Source organism: Rhinolophus sinicus, chromosome 16, assembly GCF_057876585.1.
Source record: "Rhinolophus sinicus isolate RSI-liver-muscle chromosome 16, RSI-T2T, whole genome shotgun sequence".
Classification (NCBI taxonomy): Eukaryota; Metazoa; Chordata; class Mammalia; order Chiroptera; family Rhinolophidae; genus Rhinolophus; species Rhinolophus sinicus.
This window is the reverse complement of record NC_142516.1, coordinates 19305420-19325439: the sequence shown is the minus strand read 5'-3', so window position 1 is coordinate 19325439 and position 20020 is coordinate 19305420. Positions and strand designations below refer to the sequence as shown.

Genomic DNA, 20020 nt, shown 5'->3' with positions numbered 1-20020 from the left:
GGCAGATTTCTTAATTTATCTGTGCCTCAGTTTCCCCATTTATAAAACGGCAATGCTAACACTCACTTCATAGAGTTCTTGGGATTAAATAAATATTTCCTAAGCACTTGGTGTAAACCCAGGCACACAGTAAGTACTCAGGTTTGCTAAGTAAAATAAGGATGGAAGGCGCCTAGTAGCACATAGAATGTCCAGCTTTACCTCTGTTGTGCCCTGCCGTGAGGGTTTTATTGTATGCTTCCCTGGTCTTAGTGCGTTCTAGGTGTTTTTAAACAGCCCCGCTCCTTCCAAGGGAAGGGTGCTTACGTTGAGCGGTTGGATTAGGAACTTCCACCATTGCAGCAATGACTGTGGGTTGCACGTCTGTCGGTCAGCGGTGTTCGTGCACATGCCTGGGTATAAAGGTAACTCTACTCAGTGCATTAAAACAGGTGCCACACACCTGTCACGGAGCAGAGTCTTGTAAGGAGGTCTGCTCCTAGCGTTTAGGCGGAGCTGTATGAGGCTCCAAGGAGCAGCGAGGACAGCGGGCCCTAGGCGTGAGGCAGGAGAGGGTGCTGCCCACCTCAGAACGTACCAGAGATCGTGGGTTCCACACCTGTCGGGGTGCGGAGACGAAGCTCCTGCGCGCGTGTGTGTAGTAGGAGGGTAGGTCCACATCTCCCCCGGGCAGCGACAACTGCGAGCTCGGTGCGCGTCGTAGGAGGTGTCATTACACACTTCCTGTGGGTCTCGCGGACCACGGCGCGTTTCCGGTGCCGGCTGGAGCCTGGGGTCCGAGCCCCCGCCCCGCTCTCCGGCCCCGCCCCGCCCGCGCCCCGCCCCCCGGCCCCCGCCCCCCCGCCCGCCGCGCTGAGAGCTGGGCGCGCGGAGCCCGGGGCGCACAGAGCGGCGCGCGCTGGTCGGCGAGCCAGGCTGGCGCCCCCGCCCCCCGCCCCGCGCCTCCGTCCGCCGCCCGCCCGGCGCCGTCCCCGCTTCACTTGCCTTCACTCCCCGGCCCTCCGGCCGCTCGCCCACCCTCCCCTCTGTCCCGCCCCGTCCCGCCCGGGTTGCCCGGCTCCCGCAGGCCCCCCCCGCGCCCGCGTTCCTATGGACAGACGCACAGACACCTGCAGGTGGGTGAGAGCTCGCGCGCGGGTCGGGGACGTGCGCGCCGACACGGCGACCCGGCCCAAGGAGTCCCTTTGTGTGGGGGGCGGCTGCGCTGGGGTCCGCTCTGTCTCTCCCTCGGCGGCCGCGCTGTGACCCGGCTGAACCCTCCTTTTGTCTCCTGTGGGGGGGAGGGTGGGAAGGCCGAGAGTCGGGGCAGAGAGCCGGACGGCGGGACGTCGCCGGCGACGGGCTTGGGGGTGTGCGGGGCGGGGACCCCAAGCGGCGGAACGGGCTCCGCGAGCGAGCTCCCGTGGCCCCCGCTCCGGTCCGCCTCCCCGGGGCCGGCCGGCTGCCCAGCATCTCCGGTCGCCACGGCGGCCGCGGGCGCGCTGTGTGGGTCTGGCTCGCCTGCCTCCTGCTCTTGGGGCTGTTTGGGGGGAAAGGAGGGCGGGAAGGAGAAAGAAAAGATCTGCCCTCTTAGTTTCCAAGTGTTGTGATGGTTGTGGAGAGAGGGAGAGCGGTGGTTCGGGGCTTTGCCGGACTTGTGTCCCTCACGCGAGGCACACAGAGGTGCGTTTGGGGCGTGTGTGAAGGAACGTGCATCGCTTCGGTCCCTTATTTATTGTTTCTAACGGAGGAGGGCTTTCTCTGAAAGGCTCTCCCCGCCACCCCCCATCTGAGGCTGCGCACAGTGATTTGTGTTTGTTATCAAATACACCGAGAAATGTATTTCCCTGCGAAGAAGGAGGTTGGGCTGACCAAAATCAAATCAAAATCAAACCAAAATCAGAGAATGGTTGTGGTTTTCGAATGGCTTGGTTTTTTTTCCCATTTTTATTTTTTTAAGATTAAGATAGGGACTTAAAGGCAAGAAATAAAAGATGAACATGGATGTGACTTCTACAGATTTTTATATATGTATATTTTAAAGTTTGGGGGTAAAGTTTTTTTATATCCCAGACTCTCTAGAATTAGCATGGTAGAATCTTCTGCCTATTAAATAAACAGTTAACAAGCGAGTCAGGTGGTGACAGCTTCCCTGGTGGAGGTTAAATTGGAGTGCAGTGAATAATTATCTAGCTTTCCGTTCAGGCTGAAACCTTTATTTTTGCTCATTTTGAGATAGGAGATCTTTCACAACATATGGGGAGAACGTGAATGTTGGAACTGGTATTTACCCCTGTGATTGTCCTTTTCCTATTTTATTATATGTATTTATGTAGTCTCTGTACATAACCCAACAATTGGGTTGTACATTAGTGGATACAATGTTTTGAAAAGGGTCATAGGTGATATTTATATTATTTATAATATAAATTTATATTATTTATATGATTTATATTTATATTATTTAATATATGATTTGTATTATTTACCTGGCCACGTTTTTTTAAATAAACAGTTGCTATATATCTGCAGATACTTAAATAATAAATGAAGTTGAATGAGCACCCAGAAAATAAATTTTACAGATTCAGATTTTTAATGCAGGTACAGATTTGTCTCTTTGTATTAATCTTAGTCTGCTGCTCACTTCTGGAGAGTTTTATTTATTTTTGCCTATTGTGTGAGAATCCATATTGGCAAACTTAAATCTCAGTTACCAAGGAGATTAAAAAAACTGTTTGGGGGGCACTGAGACAGTTATATGTACAGCTGTATGTAGAAAATGGAGGCTTTCTTTAAAAGATTTTAAAATCATTATCCAAACTTGATGGGAAAACATGGTGGAAAAATATTTAATAATTTTCATCAAGATGTAGAAATTCATCAGAAAACAATATACAATTTAATGCAGTCTTTAATTATGTAAGCTGATTTTTGTCATTATAAAAAGGAGACAGGTATGCCTAAAATAGTGTCATTTTTCTAGGAGAAAAATGTATCCTAGATTCATGTCCTAGTTACATTAACAGGTTAATATTATTGCATGCTGATTTTGTAAATGCCTGGAGTGTACATTTTTGTACACTTAAAACCTAGGAGAGGTAACATTTAACAATGGTCATGCTAACCTCTTTGAGTTGATCAAATTTTATTAGTTCCTGTTCTGACTTCTGGTCTAGATTAGATAAATGAATTTAAACTCTGCACAAAGGCACAGAGCTCAGTGCCAGTTGCTGGTAGGCCCTTGAGCAAGGTTCCTCTTCCTTTTCTATTAAGGATGGCTCAAAGAGGCTAGGTATTGAATTTTGTTCAGGCTTTGTCCTGAATGGGGGAAGAGAGTTAGTTCTAAACAGTCCTAGAGTTTCAGCTCTTATATACACACTCTTCATCAGCTCTTAGAAGTATTAAAAAAGATAAGCTAACAAATTGAATTGCTTGTTTATATGTTTATTTACAAGACTGTCAGTCTTAGTGACAAGGTTTAACAGAGTCACTGTGTAAACTAAACAGTTGGAGTGTTGTGGCCTGTGTTGAGAATTGCTGGGCAAAGTTGTAGTGCCTAATAGATTTCTGGGATTGGCAGTGTAGTGTCTTTATGTGGACTGGCTGAAAGATAACACCTATTTTTTGTTGTTGTTTTTTGAATATGAGTAGATATTAATTTTCTGGTTTTTACATAATTAACAATATTTTAGTGTAATCAGAGACATTCCAAAGAACTTTGTCAACTGATTTCCTTTCTGATACATTGTTGTTTAGGAAGGCATATAAATTATTTTTCACTTTTCAAGGTTGACATTTTATTTCTGCCACTTTTGATATTACAATAAATAAATGTTACTTGTAGAAATTTTTATTTTATACAATCAAAAAGTTGAGTTGTAAATATAGCTCAGCAGTATAAACTGACATTTACCAGTTTCTTTTTTTTAAACAACACTAAGCTGTCCACAGTTAAATTTGATAGGCTTAAAAATCCGTAGACTTGTCTAGCCTTTTTCCTGTTCGCTAGTTATCAATGTGGTACCATTAAAGGAAACCTAAAATGGCCACTTCATGTTACCTGGAATCTTTAAATGACTAGTATTATCTTTAGAAATAACCAAATACAAAGCTGAAAAGAAGTTTTATCCTTTATAATAGATCCATGAGTTTCAAGTCCTTTTTCATGCAATTTTTTGTAGCCCATTGGGGAAACGGGTTTGACTGAGGGGTGGACAATGACCTCTCATTACAGCCTTTATGATCCTGCGTTGTTTAAGAATAGCGCAAATCCTTGCTGCTTGCCAGAAAATGTAGAATTCATTCTTGGATTAATATTCTGCCACCAGATGTATGAGGCTGGCTCTAAAGAAGCTTTTTCTCTTAAATACTGTCAAAAAGAGAGAAACTGAAGATTGGAGAGAAGCCATTTATTTTGAACAGTTTATTTTCTGACAGTTTGTGTTTGTAAAGAAACCTGTTCATAATATTTACTTTAAGAGATCTACATAGTTGCACGAAGAAGACTCACAGGTTTTATTTATTTTTCTTTAAAAAAGTTTTCATTGAGCTTAACTCTTACATGATACTTCTTGACTTTGCTTCTGATTAGTTGATTTGTGGACTTTATTTACCAGCATGATTGAGAATTCTTTTGCTGTACTGAAATTGTACTCTGCCTGTGCTCTGGTCTGTTTCCTAGGTAACAAATGCACTGCATAGATTCCATAATGAGGAATGTGGTTGGCTAGTTACAGTGTAAATTTTGTTGTTTGGTAAAGCTTAGTCTCAAATTCAAATAAAGGTCAAGAAACCAAAAGTACTGAAAATGCAAATTTTTGAATTTTATTTTGTATCCAGTGTCAACAAAGTTTAATACACTTTTCTGGAGAAAGGCGAATTATGCAGCAATATTCAGATTTGTTTTGCAAAGTCTTAACACTTAAACAGTTGGAAAGCTTTTTGACTTTTTTATATTGGTAATAACAATAGCTCTAGTGACAAAGAAGATGTGTTTCCAAAACACTTTATCACACTTAAAGTAATATAAAAAGAAAAGGATGTAGGCTAGGACATTAGTAATTGGCCCTTTTGTACTGAAAGAAAAATGACATCATTTGTCTCAAAAGATAAATTGTGCAACTTGGTGTGAAATACAAATTTCTAAAAACTTTAAGAAGACGTTAAAGCATTTAAGAAACTTTTAAAAACACTAAAAGTCTTACCATAAAATTATGCATTTTTACTCTAGCATTTCCCACTCTGATCTGCCTGAATTTCGGCTGGCCCAGCCCCACGGAGCTGGTCTCTCTTAGAAAATAGCTTTCCCTGCCACCTTACTCTCCTCTTGAGATCTATGACCTCTGTAGCTCAAGATGCAGAGCAAGAAGGCATATGTGTACAATTTTTAGTAACTATTGCCTGTTTGTTTAAAAAATAAACTTGTAGAGAATCAGAATTCCAATAATACCCACTTTCAAATATTTCGTTTGATGCTTGTAAATATTTCGCATTTGTTAATCATCAAGGATTAAGTTAGCTGAAATATTTTTAAAAATTCTTTTGAATTCTAGAGAATTATCCAAAGTTGCCTCCATGACTTGTCCTTGCTTGGATGGATTGTTTTTGGATTGTTTATTTCCCTTTTTAGTTTTAATATCAGGAATAGGACATACCTTGGTTGGATTCTGTCTTCTTGGTTTTCCTCAAAACTAACACTACCTTAACCATATCTGTCCTTTTCTAATTGCAAATATTGTGTCCCTTCAATTTTCCAACGGAAATAATTTTCCTTATAAATATTTACTATTTAAAATTTTTTTATCATTGCATTATTTTGGGCATAATCACCACATATCAAAAGCTACACTTTTCTATTATGAGACTTCATACTTTTGGGGTAGAGTTAACAGTATGTGTGAACTCTTACCCAGCTAGGATTACTTTGCAAAGGCTGCCATGAAAAGTATGACAGGCCTCTCTCCTTGTCTTATAGATGGCTGTCTTCCTCAGGTGTCTTCACATGATCTTTTCCTATGTGTCTGTGTCCGAATCGCTTCCTCTTGTAAGGAAATCAGTCCATATCCTTAGGACTCACCCAAATGACCTCATTTTACTTCAGTTAATTACCTCTTTAAAAGTGCTGTCTTCAAATACAGTCACATTCTGAAGTATTGGGTGTTAGGACTTTAGTGTATAAATTTGGGGGAACACAGGTCAGCCCATAACACAGCCTATTGCTTCACCCATTGTCTTTCCTACATGCATATACTTCACTCCACTGGTGTAATTTTGTAGCGGTTTCACCTTATATGTCTTTTTTTACTCTCTTGGCAGTTTGTCACTTGAGTGCAAGGCCTAACACAGAGCAATATGATCAACTCTGTATGCCATAAAAATAACTAAAGTGGGTAGGTAAAGGCCTTATTTCGTTTTTATTCACTCTTCAGATTTATTATTTTTAAATGTTACGTTTTGAATAGTTTAAATTGGAAAATTTTTAGTAACTGGTTTGGAATACAGGAGAATATCAATGTGGCCCAATTCAGTGGAAGTGCTGATGCTCTTGTTTTCTTATGAACTCTGAGGACATGTTCCTTTTGGTGCTGTTTTTCAGATATTGGTCTTGCTGCTTGCATGGTAAGTTACACAACATCCTGGTCATTTCACAGATTCCTTGGCTGATGACCGCTGAATCTAATAACCAGTCAGGGCCTCGCTCCTGAAATCTAGATGTATGCAGCCACTTGATACTCCACAAACATTTCACATTTAACATGCCCAGAACTTGACTTAATCTTTCTCTTCAAATCTGCCTTTTATTGTATTCCCTAATTTAGTGAATGGTATCACCTTACATCCATTTTCCTAGTCCAGAAATTCAGGAGTTATCTGTGACTCCGTCATTATTCTCAGTCCCATCTTCTATATATAAGCAAGTCTTTAGACCAGTCAGTTCTGCCCCCCAAGATTCCTCAGTTCTGTCTGTTTACCCCACGCAAATCACATACGATTGCCACCTTTGCCCATTATTGGTCTTGGTTCTACAGTTAAATATATTCAGTGTGAAACACAAGTCCTTATGCTAAGGATTCTGTAATTGTCATTTGATAGTCTGAAGCTCATTAAATCCTCATGAATGGCTTGTGTGAATAATATCTGTTGTCTTTCATATTTAAAACTGTTCATTTTTGGCTGTTATACTTGAATGTCACTTTGGCTGAATACAAATACTTGGCTCACATTTTCTTTGCTCAAGTATCTTAAATGATATTCTGTTGTAAGGTTTGGCAAATCTTTTCTGTAAAAGGCCAAATGCTAATTATTTTAGGCTTTGTGGGCCATAGATCACTGTTACAATTATTGAACTATGCCATTGCAGTGTAAAGGCAGCCGTAGAACGTACCTAAATGAATGAGCATGACTGTATTCTAATAAAACTTTATTTACAGAACCAGATAGTGGGCTGGATTTGGTCCACAAGTCATAGTTTGCTAAGTCCAACTTATTCTATTGTATTCTGGTAAAAAGAGTTGTCAGAGTCTAATACCAATATGATTTTCTTTCTTTTTAAAGTGACTTTTCTTCTTTTTTTTTTTGCACCTAGATGCCTAAAGGACTTTTACTTCATCTTTAAAGGCCAATAATTCTACTAGAATATGTCTTAAGTTTTGGCTGTTCTCTGTTGTGTTGGCTCAAAATAAATATTTTCATCAATTATAGATTTTAGTATTTATTGTTTCATTGTTTTCATTTCCTGTTAAATATATGTTGTATCTTCTTTGCTTGTCTTTTATATCTATATCTTGCTTTATATTCCTTTTATCTTATTGTTTGTATTTGCTTTATTTTTGTATTTTTTCCTTTTATCCTTTAGTCACTTTCCATGGTATCCATTAAATCTAGTGTTCTTTCTAGTTATGTCTTCCTTTCTGAATTTTTTTCTTTCCTATTCCTTCCTGAACTCTTTCATTTCTCTTTGTAAATGCTCTTATTAAATGCCCATTCTCCTTTTTTAGTTTTTCTACTACTAATGTACAAGATGTGACAATTAAGTTCGCAAACTCATCCTAGAAAAAGTGCTACATGCCTCATTGCTGAATATCACTATAGTACTATGAAGTACTCCCCTTGGGAAGCTATGCACCGATGCCAGGGCCTAGTCCACCCTTCAAAGCAATGTTGGAACTCTTTCCCTGGAATGGCCATCAGAGCTGTCATTGTATTACCCTTGATGCCCTGCATGTCATCGAAATGTCTCCCTTTCAATATTTCCTTGATCTTCAGGTAAAAAAAGAAGTCACTGGGGACCAGATCAGTTTGAGTAGGGAGAGTGTTCCAACAGTTATTTGTTTCCTGGCTAAAAGCTCCCTCACAGACAGTGCCGTGTGAGCTGGTGCATTGTCGTGATGCAAGAGCCATGAATTGTTGGTGAAAAGTTCAGGTTATTTTTTCTAACTTTTTCACGCAGCCTTTCCAGCACTTCGGAATAGTATACTTGGTTAAGTGTTTGTCCATTTGGTACAAATTCATAATGAATAATCCCTCTGATATGAAAAAAAGGTTAGCAACAGTTTGTTTTTTTTAATAAGTTTGATTGGGGAACAGTGTGCTTCGCCAGAGCCCATCAGCTCCCAGTCAAGTCGTTGTCCTTCAACCTAGTTGTGGAGGGCGCAGCTCAGTTTGAACCGGCAACCTTGTTGTTGAGAGCTCTCAGTCTAACCAACTGAGCCATCTGGCTGCCCCTCCGGAAGCTCAGCTCGTTGTTTTCAATCTAGTTGTGGAGGGCGCAGCTCACTGGTCCATATGGGAATCGAACCAGCAACGCTATTGTTCAGAGCTCCCGCTCTAACCAACTAAGCCATCTGACTACCCTAGCAACATTATTTTGACTCTTGATTTGGACTGGCGGAACTTTTTTGGTCATGGAGAATTCCACTGTGCACTTTGACACTTTTAGGGTAGTATTGGTACACCCATGTTTCATCAGCAGTGATAACAACCCAAAACATCGTCTTGCCTCTCCAAACGGTCTGGCAAACTTCGACTCTCCTTTGCTTTTGTTCATCAGTGAGATCCTTTGGAACAATTTTTGCACACACCTTTCTCATGCCAAGATTTTTAGTTAAGATTTTCCCGTTTCTCTATCGATGTTTACTTGGTCTGTTATGCTTCTCACAGTCAGCCGATGATTTGATGCACAATTCGATGAATTTTTGCAATGTTTTCGTCATTTCTGCTCGTTACTGGCTGCCCTGACCTCTCTTTATCAGTGATGCATTCTCTCCCCTCAGAAAAATGTTTAATCCATTTGTACACTGCCGTTTTCTTCATGGCATTATCCCCATAAACTTGGACTAACATGTCCCTGATTTCACTTCCACTCTTGCCAAGTTTAACAAGAAATCTGATGTTTGTTCGTTGCTCTAATTCAAGCTCAGACATTCTCCTGACAGCACATGAAAACACGCAACAATAATGTCACTCAGCAAGACACCGCCATACCTCGACATGAACACAGCTGTGAGACACTGACAGACCCAAGTTATGAAACCTTACTGAGCTGTTTGTACAGTGCTGGCAATGTAAGCGCATGGTGGCAAGTTCCCGAACTTAATTGTCAGACCTTGTATTTACTATCTGTGTATCATCTGTGAAATGTTTCTCTAAGTTTTTTGCCCATTTTCTAATTGGATCTTTTTTTTTTTTTTTACTGTTTTGAGAGTTCTTTGTATATTTTAGATAATTGCCATTTGTCAGATACGTGGTTTACAAATGTTTTCTTCCAGTTTCTAGCTTTTAATCCTCTTCACATGGGCTTTCACAGAACAAAATATGTTAATTTTAATTTCACCAGTTTTTCCTTTTATGAATCGTGCTTTTGGTATCAAGTGTAAGAACTCCTCTTATCCCTGAATCCCAGAGATTTTCTCTTATGTTGTTTTCTGCATTTTTTTTTTTTTTTTTTTAGTTTTGTGTTTTACATTTAAATCTATGATCCATTTTGTGTTAAATTGTTATGTAGGGCGTGAAGTTTAGGTTGAAGTTCATTTGTTGCCTATGGATGTTCAATTCCTCCAGCACCATTTGTTGAAAAAGCTGCGCTTCCTCTTTTGAATTGCTTTTTCACTTTTGTAAATAATTAGTTGAACATACATGAGGGTCTGTTTCTTGGTCTGCTCCGTCTGTTCTTATGATTTGAAGAGTCCAAAATGAATTATCTGCCACTCCTACTTGCTGAGAAGCCCTTGTTTATTCTTAAGTATGACGTTTTGTTATCTTGGAAAAGTGTTGTTTTCCTATTGATCAAAGGGGGCAGATATCTGTGTAGGTTAAAAAATAGGTTAGATATGCAATAATTTGATTATAAACACCTTTTCTTGTTTATCTGCTCTATAAAACAAATACAGTTATTTGTTTACTATCACAAATATACAAATTATTTGTATATTATCACAAATATAGTGATAAGCAGATATATGTTTGTTGCAGAGTTTACTTCATTTCTAAATTACTCAGGTTGTTAATGTTTTCATGATAATTCTGGTTCAGTAATATACTTCATTTATCTTTTATTTCGAGAAGACAAGGGACTCTACATTAATGAATTTCTATATAACTAAAGTTTATATACTGGACAAAACTTAAGATCTTTATCTTTGGGGGGAAAATGTTCCTCCCATGTAGTTTAATTTAAGTAAAGGTGGCAACAACAAAAAATCAGTTACTTTTAAAAATCAGTCTAAGGAATCATTTTCTAGCACTTGGATGAAACCAAGCAATTTGATAGACTGTATCAAGAACTATAAATATATTCATATCCATTTATCCAATAATTCTACTAATTGAAAAGATAGAAAAAGATACATACACAAAAACCTTCAGTGAAGCAGAGATCAGGGACCAACCTGCTAAATCTGGACTACTGCAGCCTAATCCAGCTACAACGATACTTTGTAGCTGATTATGTGCTACAGTGGCAGAGTTTAGTTGTTACAGAAGCTTTTCAAAGCAGAAATACTTTCTGAGCCTTACCATAAAAAGTTTGCTATTCTGCATTAGAGCATTATATGGACTAGTGAAAGATTGGCAATAACCAATACAGTGGTACCTCTGTTTTCGAACATAACCGTTCTGAAATTCTGAAACGTTCAAAAACCGAGGTGTGGTTTCCCCATAGAAAGTAATGCAAAATGGATTAATCCGTTCCAGACCTTTAAAATCAACCCCCAAAACTGCAAATTTAGCATGAATTTTACTATCTAATGATACCATAGATCGATAAAATTTATGGCGTTCGTAAACTGAAATTTTCGTCAATGGAGACGTTCAAAAACTGAGGTACTACTGTATATCCATCAGTAGGGGAATTATAAAATAAATCCTGGTGTAAGTACTTGATGGAATAGGATAGAGCCATTTAAAATGATTGTAGAGATTATTCATCCAGTAAATATTTATTGAGCATTTGCTATGCATTAGGTACTTTTCTGGGTGCTGGGAAATCAATAAAGACAAAAGTTCCTGCCCTCATAGAACTTTAATTTTAGTAAAGGAGATAGAGGATAAACAAGATAAATACATAAAATAATATGTAAGTTTAAGAGCTGAGGTGAAAAAAAAAAAGCAGGCAAGGGAGATAATGAAATTTTTCAGGTTGAGGGCTTGACAATTTAGGTTGCCAAAGAAGGCTTCACTGAGAAAATGACTTTCCAATAAGGACTTAACATACGTGAAGTAAAGACTTAAAAAAGGTGCTTGACCTAGAGGTAGTTAGAGGAAGAGTATTTGAGGCATAGGGAACAGAAACTACAAAGGGCTGACTAACGGGCTTGAGCATGTGCAGATTTTATTATCTGCAGGGTGTCCTGGCACCAACCCCCTGTGGATACCGAGGGACAAGTATACATACCTCTTAGGGTTGTTGTGAAGATAAAATGAATTCATGTGGGTAAGATGGGCACATAGGAGAAATTATTATCGAGGTTTAAATACCTAGAAGGGAAGGTATTTGAATGCTAGACGTCAGAGAAATTTGAGTGCAACAAATACTTGTTGAAAGTTTTATACGTCTGTCTACTTTGATGTCATAGGTCGCACATAGTAATTTATTAAGAACATTTTAAAGCTAATTGTTTTAGTGGCTTCAGATTGTGTGCTGTTGTAACACACTATACATGCTTTAGAGATGGTTATCAAATTTTGGAGAAAACAATGTTTATTTGTATTTCAACAGGAGAAACTGTGACGTAGGTGAATGGCCTGAGTGGGTGATGGAATGAAACCTGGGGCAGGATGAGTGGTAAAAGGTGAAGCTCGGTGTTCAGCAGCTCTAGGAAAGATTGCTTATTTATTGGAGCCTGCAAGGACTTTGCCTTGTGAGTATGTAGGTCAGGGCAGTAAAGAACTTTATTTACACAGATACACAGTGATGAAAGGAGATCAAGTAGAGAGTGATGAGTGAGGGTGTAACCCCGTCCTTTGAAGTGTGACACCGGAATTCTGGTATGTGAGTGTCCCCTCGTCAGAGAGGCTGATGACCACTGAACTCACGTAACTAAGAATTCACTTTGTTTTTTCCTAGAAAATGACTTGATTTAAAAAATATATGGGGTAGCTTTGGGTAAAATTTGAGGTATGGAAAAAATGAAATTTAACTTATAGAAAGCTACGCATTTGGTGAAAAAAAAAATAGTGTGTCCCTGATGTATTTTGTGTTGTGACTATTTGGGGATTGCATAAGATTCTATTACTTTATACTGGGAAAAATCTGAAATCTTTTCACAGCGTCGATTTTGTTTTTAGTAGTAAGTCTTCAGAAGTTATACTTGCTCAAGCTGCTGCTTTGTTTTCCTTTTAAAACATAGCTGGATAAATGCAGATACAGTCAGCAGTGTTTCCACCACACGAGCTTTATAAGAAAGTTTCTGCCTTCCTTGCAGAATCATGGGTTGTAACTTAGGGTTTCTGTGGGCACATTAATTCTGAATAGAACCTGGGGATTGTGCTTATTAAGTCAAAGTGGGGCAGTTTGGGTAGTAAGTTCCTAACAGACTCAAGTACTTACATGCTTTGTAGTACGTGACTGTTGTGGCAGTTGTGGTATTTAATTGACCCTGAAGGTCCCTTGGATTCTCCCTAGTCCATTAGAATAAAGTGACTGCAGAGACCTCTGAGAATATTTTTTTAAATGCAATTTAGTATTTATGATTTAGTTAATAGTTAAGCTAAGGACTTCTAGAAAAATTTAGGGATGGGGGAAGGAAACTATATGTTTATAGAGACCTTTATGAAACGTGAAATTGTGGCACTGAATTAGCCTATTTTTCCCAGCTCTCTGCTCACATACCAGGCTCTGATCCAAAGGGTAGCATATGACTCATATTCCCCCTTTAACACCCTTGTCAGTTATTCTTTTCGGGTTTAGGTTGATACATCATATGCGCATAATTAATCGGGAATGCTGAGGAAGGACACGTGGAATCTATAGGTTTTAAGAAATGACTATGATTGAATATTTTAGTTTGATTTTTTTGAGTAGGAACTTTTGTTCAGTGTGATAAATGTGCAGGATTAGCAACAAGGGAACTAAATTTATATTGACTAGAACATCAATCAAATTTTCTGTACCTGGAAGATCAAAGTATGACTGTGAGATATTGTATCTTTTGACTTTATTTGGTAATTCTTAATCTTTTTGTGGATTTTGACCCCTGTGAGAATCATAAAAACTTTGGATTCTAAGAATATGCACATCTGCACATATAACATTCAATTTGTATAAATTTTAGGAAATATGTGGACCCCCCTCCCCCCAACGCATTGTGCTAACAATCTCCATTTTGTGTAATTACATTTTAGCATATGACTTTCTCCTGTCTAAGATAGAAACCTTAAAAGTTTGGGATAAGAATTCGATGAATGAGTTTATGGGCTTCCAGGGAATATTTACTTTTTGAAGGAGGAGAGGATAACATGGTATTTTTCCATCAGAAATTTATTTAAACTGTTGTTTCTGATCAATGTACTAATAATGTGCATCTGGTTAAATTCTTCTTCTGCAATACAGGTTACAAGGAAATAGTGTCTCCCTACTGGTGTAGTCACAAGGCAGTCTAGCAAGGGAAAAGTAAAAAGTTCAAATTTTCATTCTTATTTCTACAGGAATAACGAAGGAGAATTCATTATGTCAAGCATTACAAATAAACATGTATTATAGTGGCTACATATAATGATGGCGCCTTGTTGGAACACCCCATGGAAGATAATTTGCACGGAAGATGATTATTCAATAGGGCTTTAATTTACAAGAAACATTCCACCATTTAATTGAACCCTTTCACACACACTGCTTTGCTTCAATAGATTGCAGTTGCTCCCTGCATATGTTCAATGCCATAAGTAAGGGTGGTTAAATCAGATTCAGTCTAGCCAGAAGGTAAAACAACAGCTGAAAGTCATGCCATAAAAACATACATTATTAAACATTGGAGAATCGTTTTTGAAATCGGTTTTCTCTTGGCTGGTTTGTGCCATAAAACTGATTGCCTTTTTTCCCCCCTAATAAGATTTGTATAAGATTATTTGGCCCTGCTGGCCACTAGTTAAACTATATGGTTCAATTTAAAAATCTTTCACCTTTATAGGCCATTCACCTATATTGTACTTTTTATGAAATGAGCATACATGGCCTGCATTTACTATCAATATAGAAAGAAAATTATTTGGTGATAAAGAAGACACTAAAATAAACATTTCAATAAATAGCTGACTTGTGATTAAAATGCCTAGGAAGAGTAATATACGTTAGGAAAAGAAAGTAATGTCTAATGTCTCTGTGTGCACTGGCAGAATAGTGTATGGATGAGCTTTATCATAGCGAAGAAGTTTTGGATGAGCCTGAAACTGACTCCTTGTAGACGTTCTATCCTTGAGACATTTAAAATAAGCCATGCTGTGAGAAGCCAGGCCCATTCTTAATGGGAAACACGAAAAGCATGTCAAATGAGGAAAACACTGAAGGCCTGCAGGTTGTCAGGAACAAGATCAGGATACCTGTTGTCAGCACTGTTTTAGAAGTCCCGGTCAGTGTAGTAAGATAAGGCCATAAAAGGGATACTGGTGTTGTAAAGGAAGCCCTACCATTATAACCATTTGCCAGAATGGTGATGGGATAGAGGAAAAGAACACTCCTGAGAACGAGATGAAAGTTTAAAGCGCCGTGAAGGGAGGCTGAAAGCCATTTTCTATGGGGTACCCTCCATGTTTTTGGTGAATCAAGGCTTTCTGCTGAAAGTGGAGGGGTTGAGGGTAAAATTGGGCAACTAAAAAGAATGGGAAGAAAATGTGTGGAGCAGCCTGTGTGATGAAAAAGTATTTAGTGTAGGTCTAAGACTTCAGCTGAGGGTGAATTGGTATGAGACACTCTGGAGTCAGTCAACAGGAAGTTGGTTCCTGTGAGGGTGACTTCTGGATTCTGTGAGCATAAGCAACTGATTACCTGTGTGGGCAGCTTAATAACTACCTGAGGTGGTAAAGAAGTGGTTCAGCCCCCGTCACAAAAGTTTGCTCCAGAGATCTGATATTTGAACTGTATGAAACCCTTAAGTTGGCGATCTTGTAGCATCAGTCATAATTAAAGTAAGGGAGAAAGGAAGGATGAAACTGCGAGGAGAAACCTGTGTTTTATTTTTGAAGTGGACAAATCTGTCAGTAGAATGCCTTTGATTGTGTACCAAAAGGCCTAGATGATAATTCCTACTTCCTAGGGAGTAGGAAATTGTGGAGATCCGCTAAATCGGGTGTGACAGTGGGTATGAACTATTTTCCACAGTGTCCAGTATATAGTAAGCTCTTAGTAGATACCTGCTTTAAAAACAAAAGCAAAACTCCTGTACTTTGTGAGCCTGTAATTTCCAGATACCTAAACAATCTTGTCTCATACATCATTTCAATTCCCAGCATCCTTGAACTTGCTCTTTGCACTGGTCCTGGCCCCGTGAGCCTGCTGCTCCTGGTTTCTGTTTCTCTCCTTTCTTTCTCAGCCAGATTTCTTAGATAAATGGATTACAGTGCTGTCTATTCTCTTATCACTAACTCTCTTTAATCCCAGAGAATTTGGCTGCCACTATCTCTTCCAATCATAGTCTCAGCATAGATGATAAATAGACAACTAAGTGAACTATCAGGTGGTAATAAATACCATGGAGAAAGTAATTCAAAGTGGGAGGATAGGCAGTGCCAGGCACATGTGGGAGGTTTGTAGGGTGGTCTGGGAAGGCCTCTCTAGTAAGAGGACACTTAAGCAGATCTAAAGGAAGTGAAGGAGCAAATCATGCAAATATCTGGGGAGAAGAGCATCCAAGTAACCAGTGCAAAATTCCTGAAGTGGGGGCAGTGGTGCATTTGAGGAAGAGCAAGGAGGATTTTGCAGATGGGACAGAGTGACCAAGAAGGCAGTGTCAGGGAGAATTAAGTAGGTGGGTGTTGTTAGGTCTCTGAATGATAGGTCTCAGAGACCTGGACTTACAGTCAGAGCCATGTCTGCAAGAAAACAACAAAATGTTGGCCTGCACCTGCAGACAGAGCCAAACTTGCGATAACAGAAAACACTACAAAACAGGTACTGGTTTGCAGGCAAGTCAACATTTTCTGTTCAAACGATGCTACCCTGTCAGCACAGCCCCTATAAAACCCTCTTAACCCCCTCCTTTGGGGCTGCAAGTCTCCTTTAGGTGTGCAGCCCGGACTGTAGCGGTCTTTGCTCTGTCTGATATACTTTTCTCTCTTAACAATAAAAACTTGAACTTGCCTGACCATGTGCGTTCCTTTACCGGCCGACCTATCATTTGGTGCCAAAACCCGGGAGGGTTTAGGCCAGAGAATGCAGGATGGCCCCTTCTTTTCTCTCTCCCTCCGGGCTTGATCTGCTCTGTGGCTACCCTCCCAGACCTGCCCTAGGGACGCACTTCGGGTCTTTCTCCCTTCTGTTGCTGACATCCCAGACAACAGCAGGCCAAATTCTCACCAGGTGAGTGAAACCTCCTATTTGAGTCTCGGACCTTCTGACTCTCTCTCACTGTTCCTCGGTTCCACGAAAGTCCTCACACGAGGCCAGAAGGTTCCTCTTGGCCCCGGGGCCCACATCCTCCAGTCTTGGGGACGTCCAGTCTGTGAGTGATCTCTTGTACTCACTCGTGGGGGTTGAACACCAGGATTGGGGCGCCTCATCCCCTTGTTCTCCCCTTATTAGGAGGCTTTCTCCTCACCCTTCTCAATCCATCTATTCAAACCATGTGTACCTCACATTGGGTCCCGGCCAAATCTACCCCTCTTGATTATCTCCTCCACTGCTTGCACGCCCTGGGGCTCAACTTACAGGAGATCCGACCCACACGACTTATCTTTTACTAACACTGCCTGACCCCAATATAACTTCTGTCACCGCAACGGAAAGTGGTCAGAAATTCCCTATGTCCAGGCCTTCTTTACTCTTCCAGCTCGACCCTCCCTCTGCCAAACCTACAACACTTTCTGAATTCTCCCAGCCCACCTAAGCCTTCTCCTCCAGATAAAACTGCCTGCTTTGACCCAGCTGACGATTGGGTTCCTCTTCATTCGCCCACGCCCTCCTTTCCCCTCAGCCTAAACCTTCTCCCCCGAACTCCAGCTCCTCATTTCAGGAGGATTTGGTTCTGTAAGTACTCTGGTTTGTCTGACTTATTTGTTTTATTTGCCTCTGGTCTATCTTTTCTCTTTTTCTTTTCCTTTTCTGTTTGTGTCTTAGACACCAAGCTGATCGGGAGCTCTGTATCTCTACCTTCTGTGAGCCCCTCACGTCATGTATTTAAAATTGTTTGGTATACCAACTCTATATGCAGGACCTTGACAAAAGTTAAGTCTTAAAAGATTTCTCTAACTCTCAGTAACTTTCAAGGTCTCACAGATAACCTCAAATGTAAACAAAGGGTTGCTGCAGCCTCCTGCTTGAGGCTGAGGTAACTGAAGAGGGAAAAAGAGAGGCATTTTTAAACCTAGATGGCAACCATCCCCCCCTCCCCCCGCCCCACACACATACTCCTTATTACAGCCTCTTGATGTTGTAAGGACAACTATAAGACCTTAGGTCCTCTCTGCAATTGTTGGTGGTTCTATTTATATAATATGTTCTCTAAGGTCCATACTTGTCTGTGTTTTATATATATTATAATAGTTTTGCCTCCAGATGGTATTGCCAGTTTATAATATTTGATTGGCTAAAAATAAGAATAAGTGCTTATATTAATTAAGATAATAAAAACTAACTCAGCTACTTCTCAGGATCGTGTGATCTAAGAAAATATTTGTTACTAATTAAGGCTGGTTTCTTGGTTTTATTAAGTTGTATTAAATGATAAAAGTTATTAACTAGGTATTTCAAAATAACAAAATACTGAAATAACAATTCTTGGATAGGTCTGAGTCTATCTATTTCTGGCTTCTTGTCACAAGAATGTTAAAAGATAAATTAAGCTCTCCTAATGAATATATCATGTATTGCATTACAAAAGCCTATGCTTTTAAAGGTTACAAAATGTATTCCTCAATTTACCAGGGAAGGTGCTAATTACTTTTGGTTATCAGTAAAAATTAAGGTTGTGAAGCTAGTACAAAATTCAACTACTGGTGTTCATGTGCTCTTCTCACGTCAGATATAACCAACTATAAAAAAGAATAATTTAACTGTTTTTACCAAAAACCTAGATAACTTAGGGTAAATTCATTAAGTTTGGCCTAATATTTTCCCTCACCTGACAGTAAATTATATCAATTCTGACCTATCGTTTCATCTTAATAAAAAGCCACAGAATCCAGAAAAGGCCAGGAAACTTGTTTAAATACCTTTAACAACCGAGGCAGGAAAAACAAATAATAAAAGAACAGTGATACTAGAGACACGGCTAGAAACAGGCCAGACTTTTGGCCGCAGTTATAGACAACCCAGGGCTGAAGCCACCTCTGGGCAGACGAGGAAGCGCCAGGCCACTGTAGTAAGAAATGTTCTCGTCCTCCAAACCAGCGGTGCACCCAGTGCAAACTAAAAGGGCATTGAAGGAGGGAGTGCCCGCTGTTCTGAAGGGAGCAAGGACCAACTCCCTCCCCACAAATGGCTGTGATCACCATTGGGCCTGAAGTTCCCAGCAGCTCCCAAGCTCTTCTCATCACAGGGGTGAAACTGTGGGTGACCCTTGACATGGCAGGTAAGCCTGTTCATTTCCTGATTAATATAGAAGCCATTTATTCTTTCTTGACCGCTCACTCTGGGCCTATTTATTGCCTCTAAAACCTACCCGGTTGTAAAGATAAAAGCCCTAAATTTGGGCTCGTTTTACTCAGCCTATTCCTTACCATTGGCCTCTGCCCCAGGAAAAATATAAAATAAACAAATCAGACTTAAAAAGGACTGTAGAAAAAGTTTTGTCAGGAGACCTCTAAGCCCTAGCTCTAATTGCTGCCCATTGCTTTGGATTCTGACCTTAATTCTGTTATTTTCGATGTTATTAACGGGAAAAAGTCCAGCAGGCACTGAAAATATAAGGACTGCCACCTCCCCCACATTACAGCCCCTTAAAGTCATAAAGTTATAAAGTCGGGACCACGTCCTGTTAAAAGCCTAGAGGGGGAAGGGTCTCTAACAGCGCAGTTAACTCCTAAATGCAAGGGACTCTTTACAGTTCTCCCAAACACCCCAACTACTAATCAGGCTACCAAGAGTCTGCAGCTGGTTCCCTTCGAATCAAAGCTGTGTTATTAAAGTCTCCACAGGACTCCCCCAGAAAAAAGACTGTTGCTCCTGTTCCTGTGAGCCAACTGAAGACCTTAAGCTCCTCTTTGAACAGACAAGTCACTCTCCCAGGACTGATAACTGCTAATAACTAACCCCAGACTCCTGGAGCTGCTCTTAATACCTTTATCTTAAGAGCTCGGTTTCCTCTTCACTTACACCCCCCTGGGGTGCCCTTCTCAGTCTTAGGGACCCTAGTTATAGTCCCTTCTCTCACCTTTACTCGTTCCTCTTCTC

General features: G+C 40.1%; 2 protein-coding genes across 5 annotated transcripts in view; one reads left to right on the top strand and one right to left on the bottom strand.

The window, feature by feature from the left end:
- Positions 1-196: 196 nt before the first annotated feature.
- On the bottom strand, positions 197-1452 carry LOC141571269 (uncharacterized). Its single transcript, XM_074331533.2, has 2 exons — positions 578-1452; positions 197-392 (listed from the first exon to the last, which is right to left on the bottom strand). Exons 1-2 carry the CDS (start codon positions 1450-1452, stop codon positions 371-373), a joined length of 897 nt encoding a protein of 298 aa, XP_074187634.2. The 3' UTR covers positions 197-370.
- Positions 860-20020, top strand: part of KIAA1958 (KIAA1958 ortholog) — a 135817-nt gene continuing 116656 nt past the window's right edge. The window contains exon 1 of one of the 4 annotated variants that reach the window (XM_074330837.2): positions 860-1115. The gene's annotated coding sequence lies outside the window, so the exon portion shown is untranslated. The remainder of the gene's footprint in view (positions 1116-20020) is intronic. The other 3 variants (XM_074330835.2, XM_088792906.1, XM_074330836.2) reach the window with 3 other exon arrangements.

Excerpts from the sequence above, each read along its gene's own strand:
- LOC141571269 (XM_074331533.2), bottom strand. The coding sequence starts at position 1,452 with ATGCTGGGCAGCCGGCCGGCCCCGGGGAGGCGGACCGGAGCGGGGGCC. Across the intron at positions 393-577 it reads TGTGGAACCCACGATCTCTG|GCATGTGCACGAACACCGCT; the intron begins GTACGTTCTGAG and ends CTTTATACCCAG.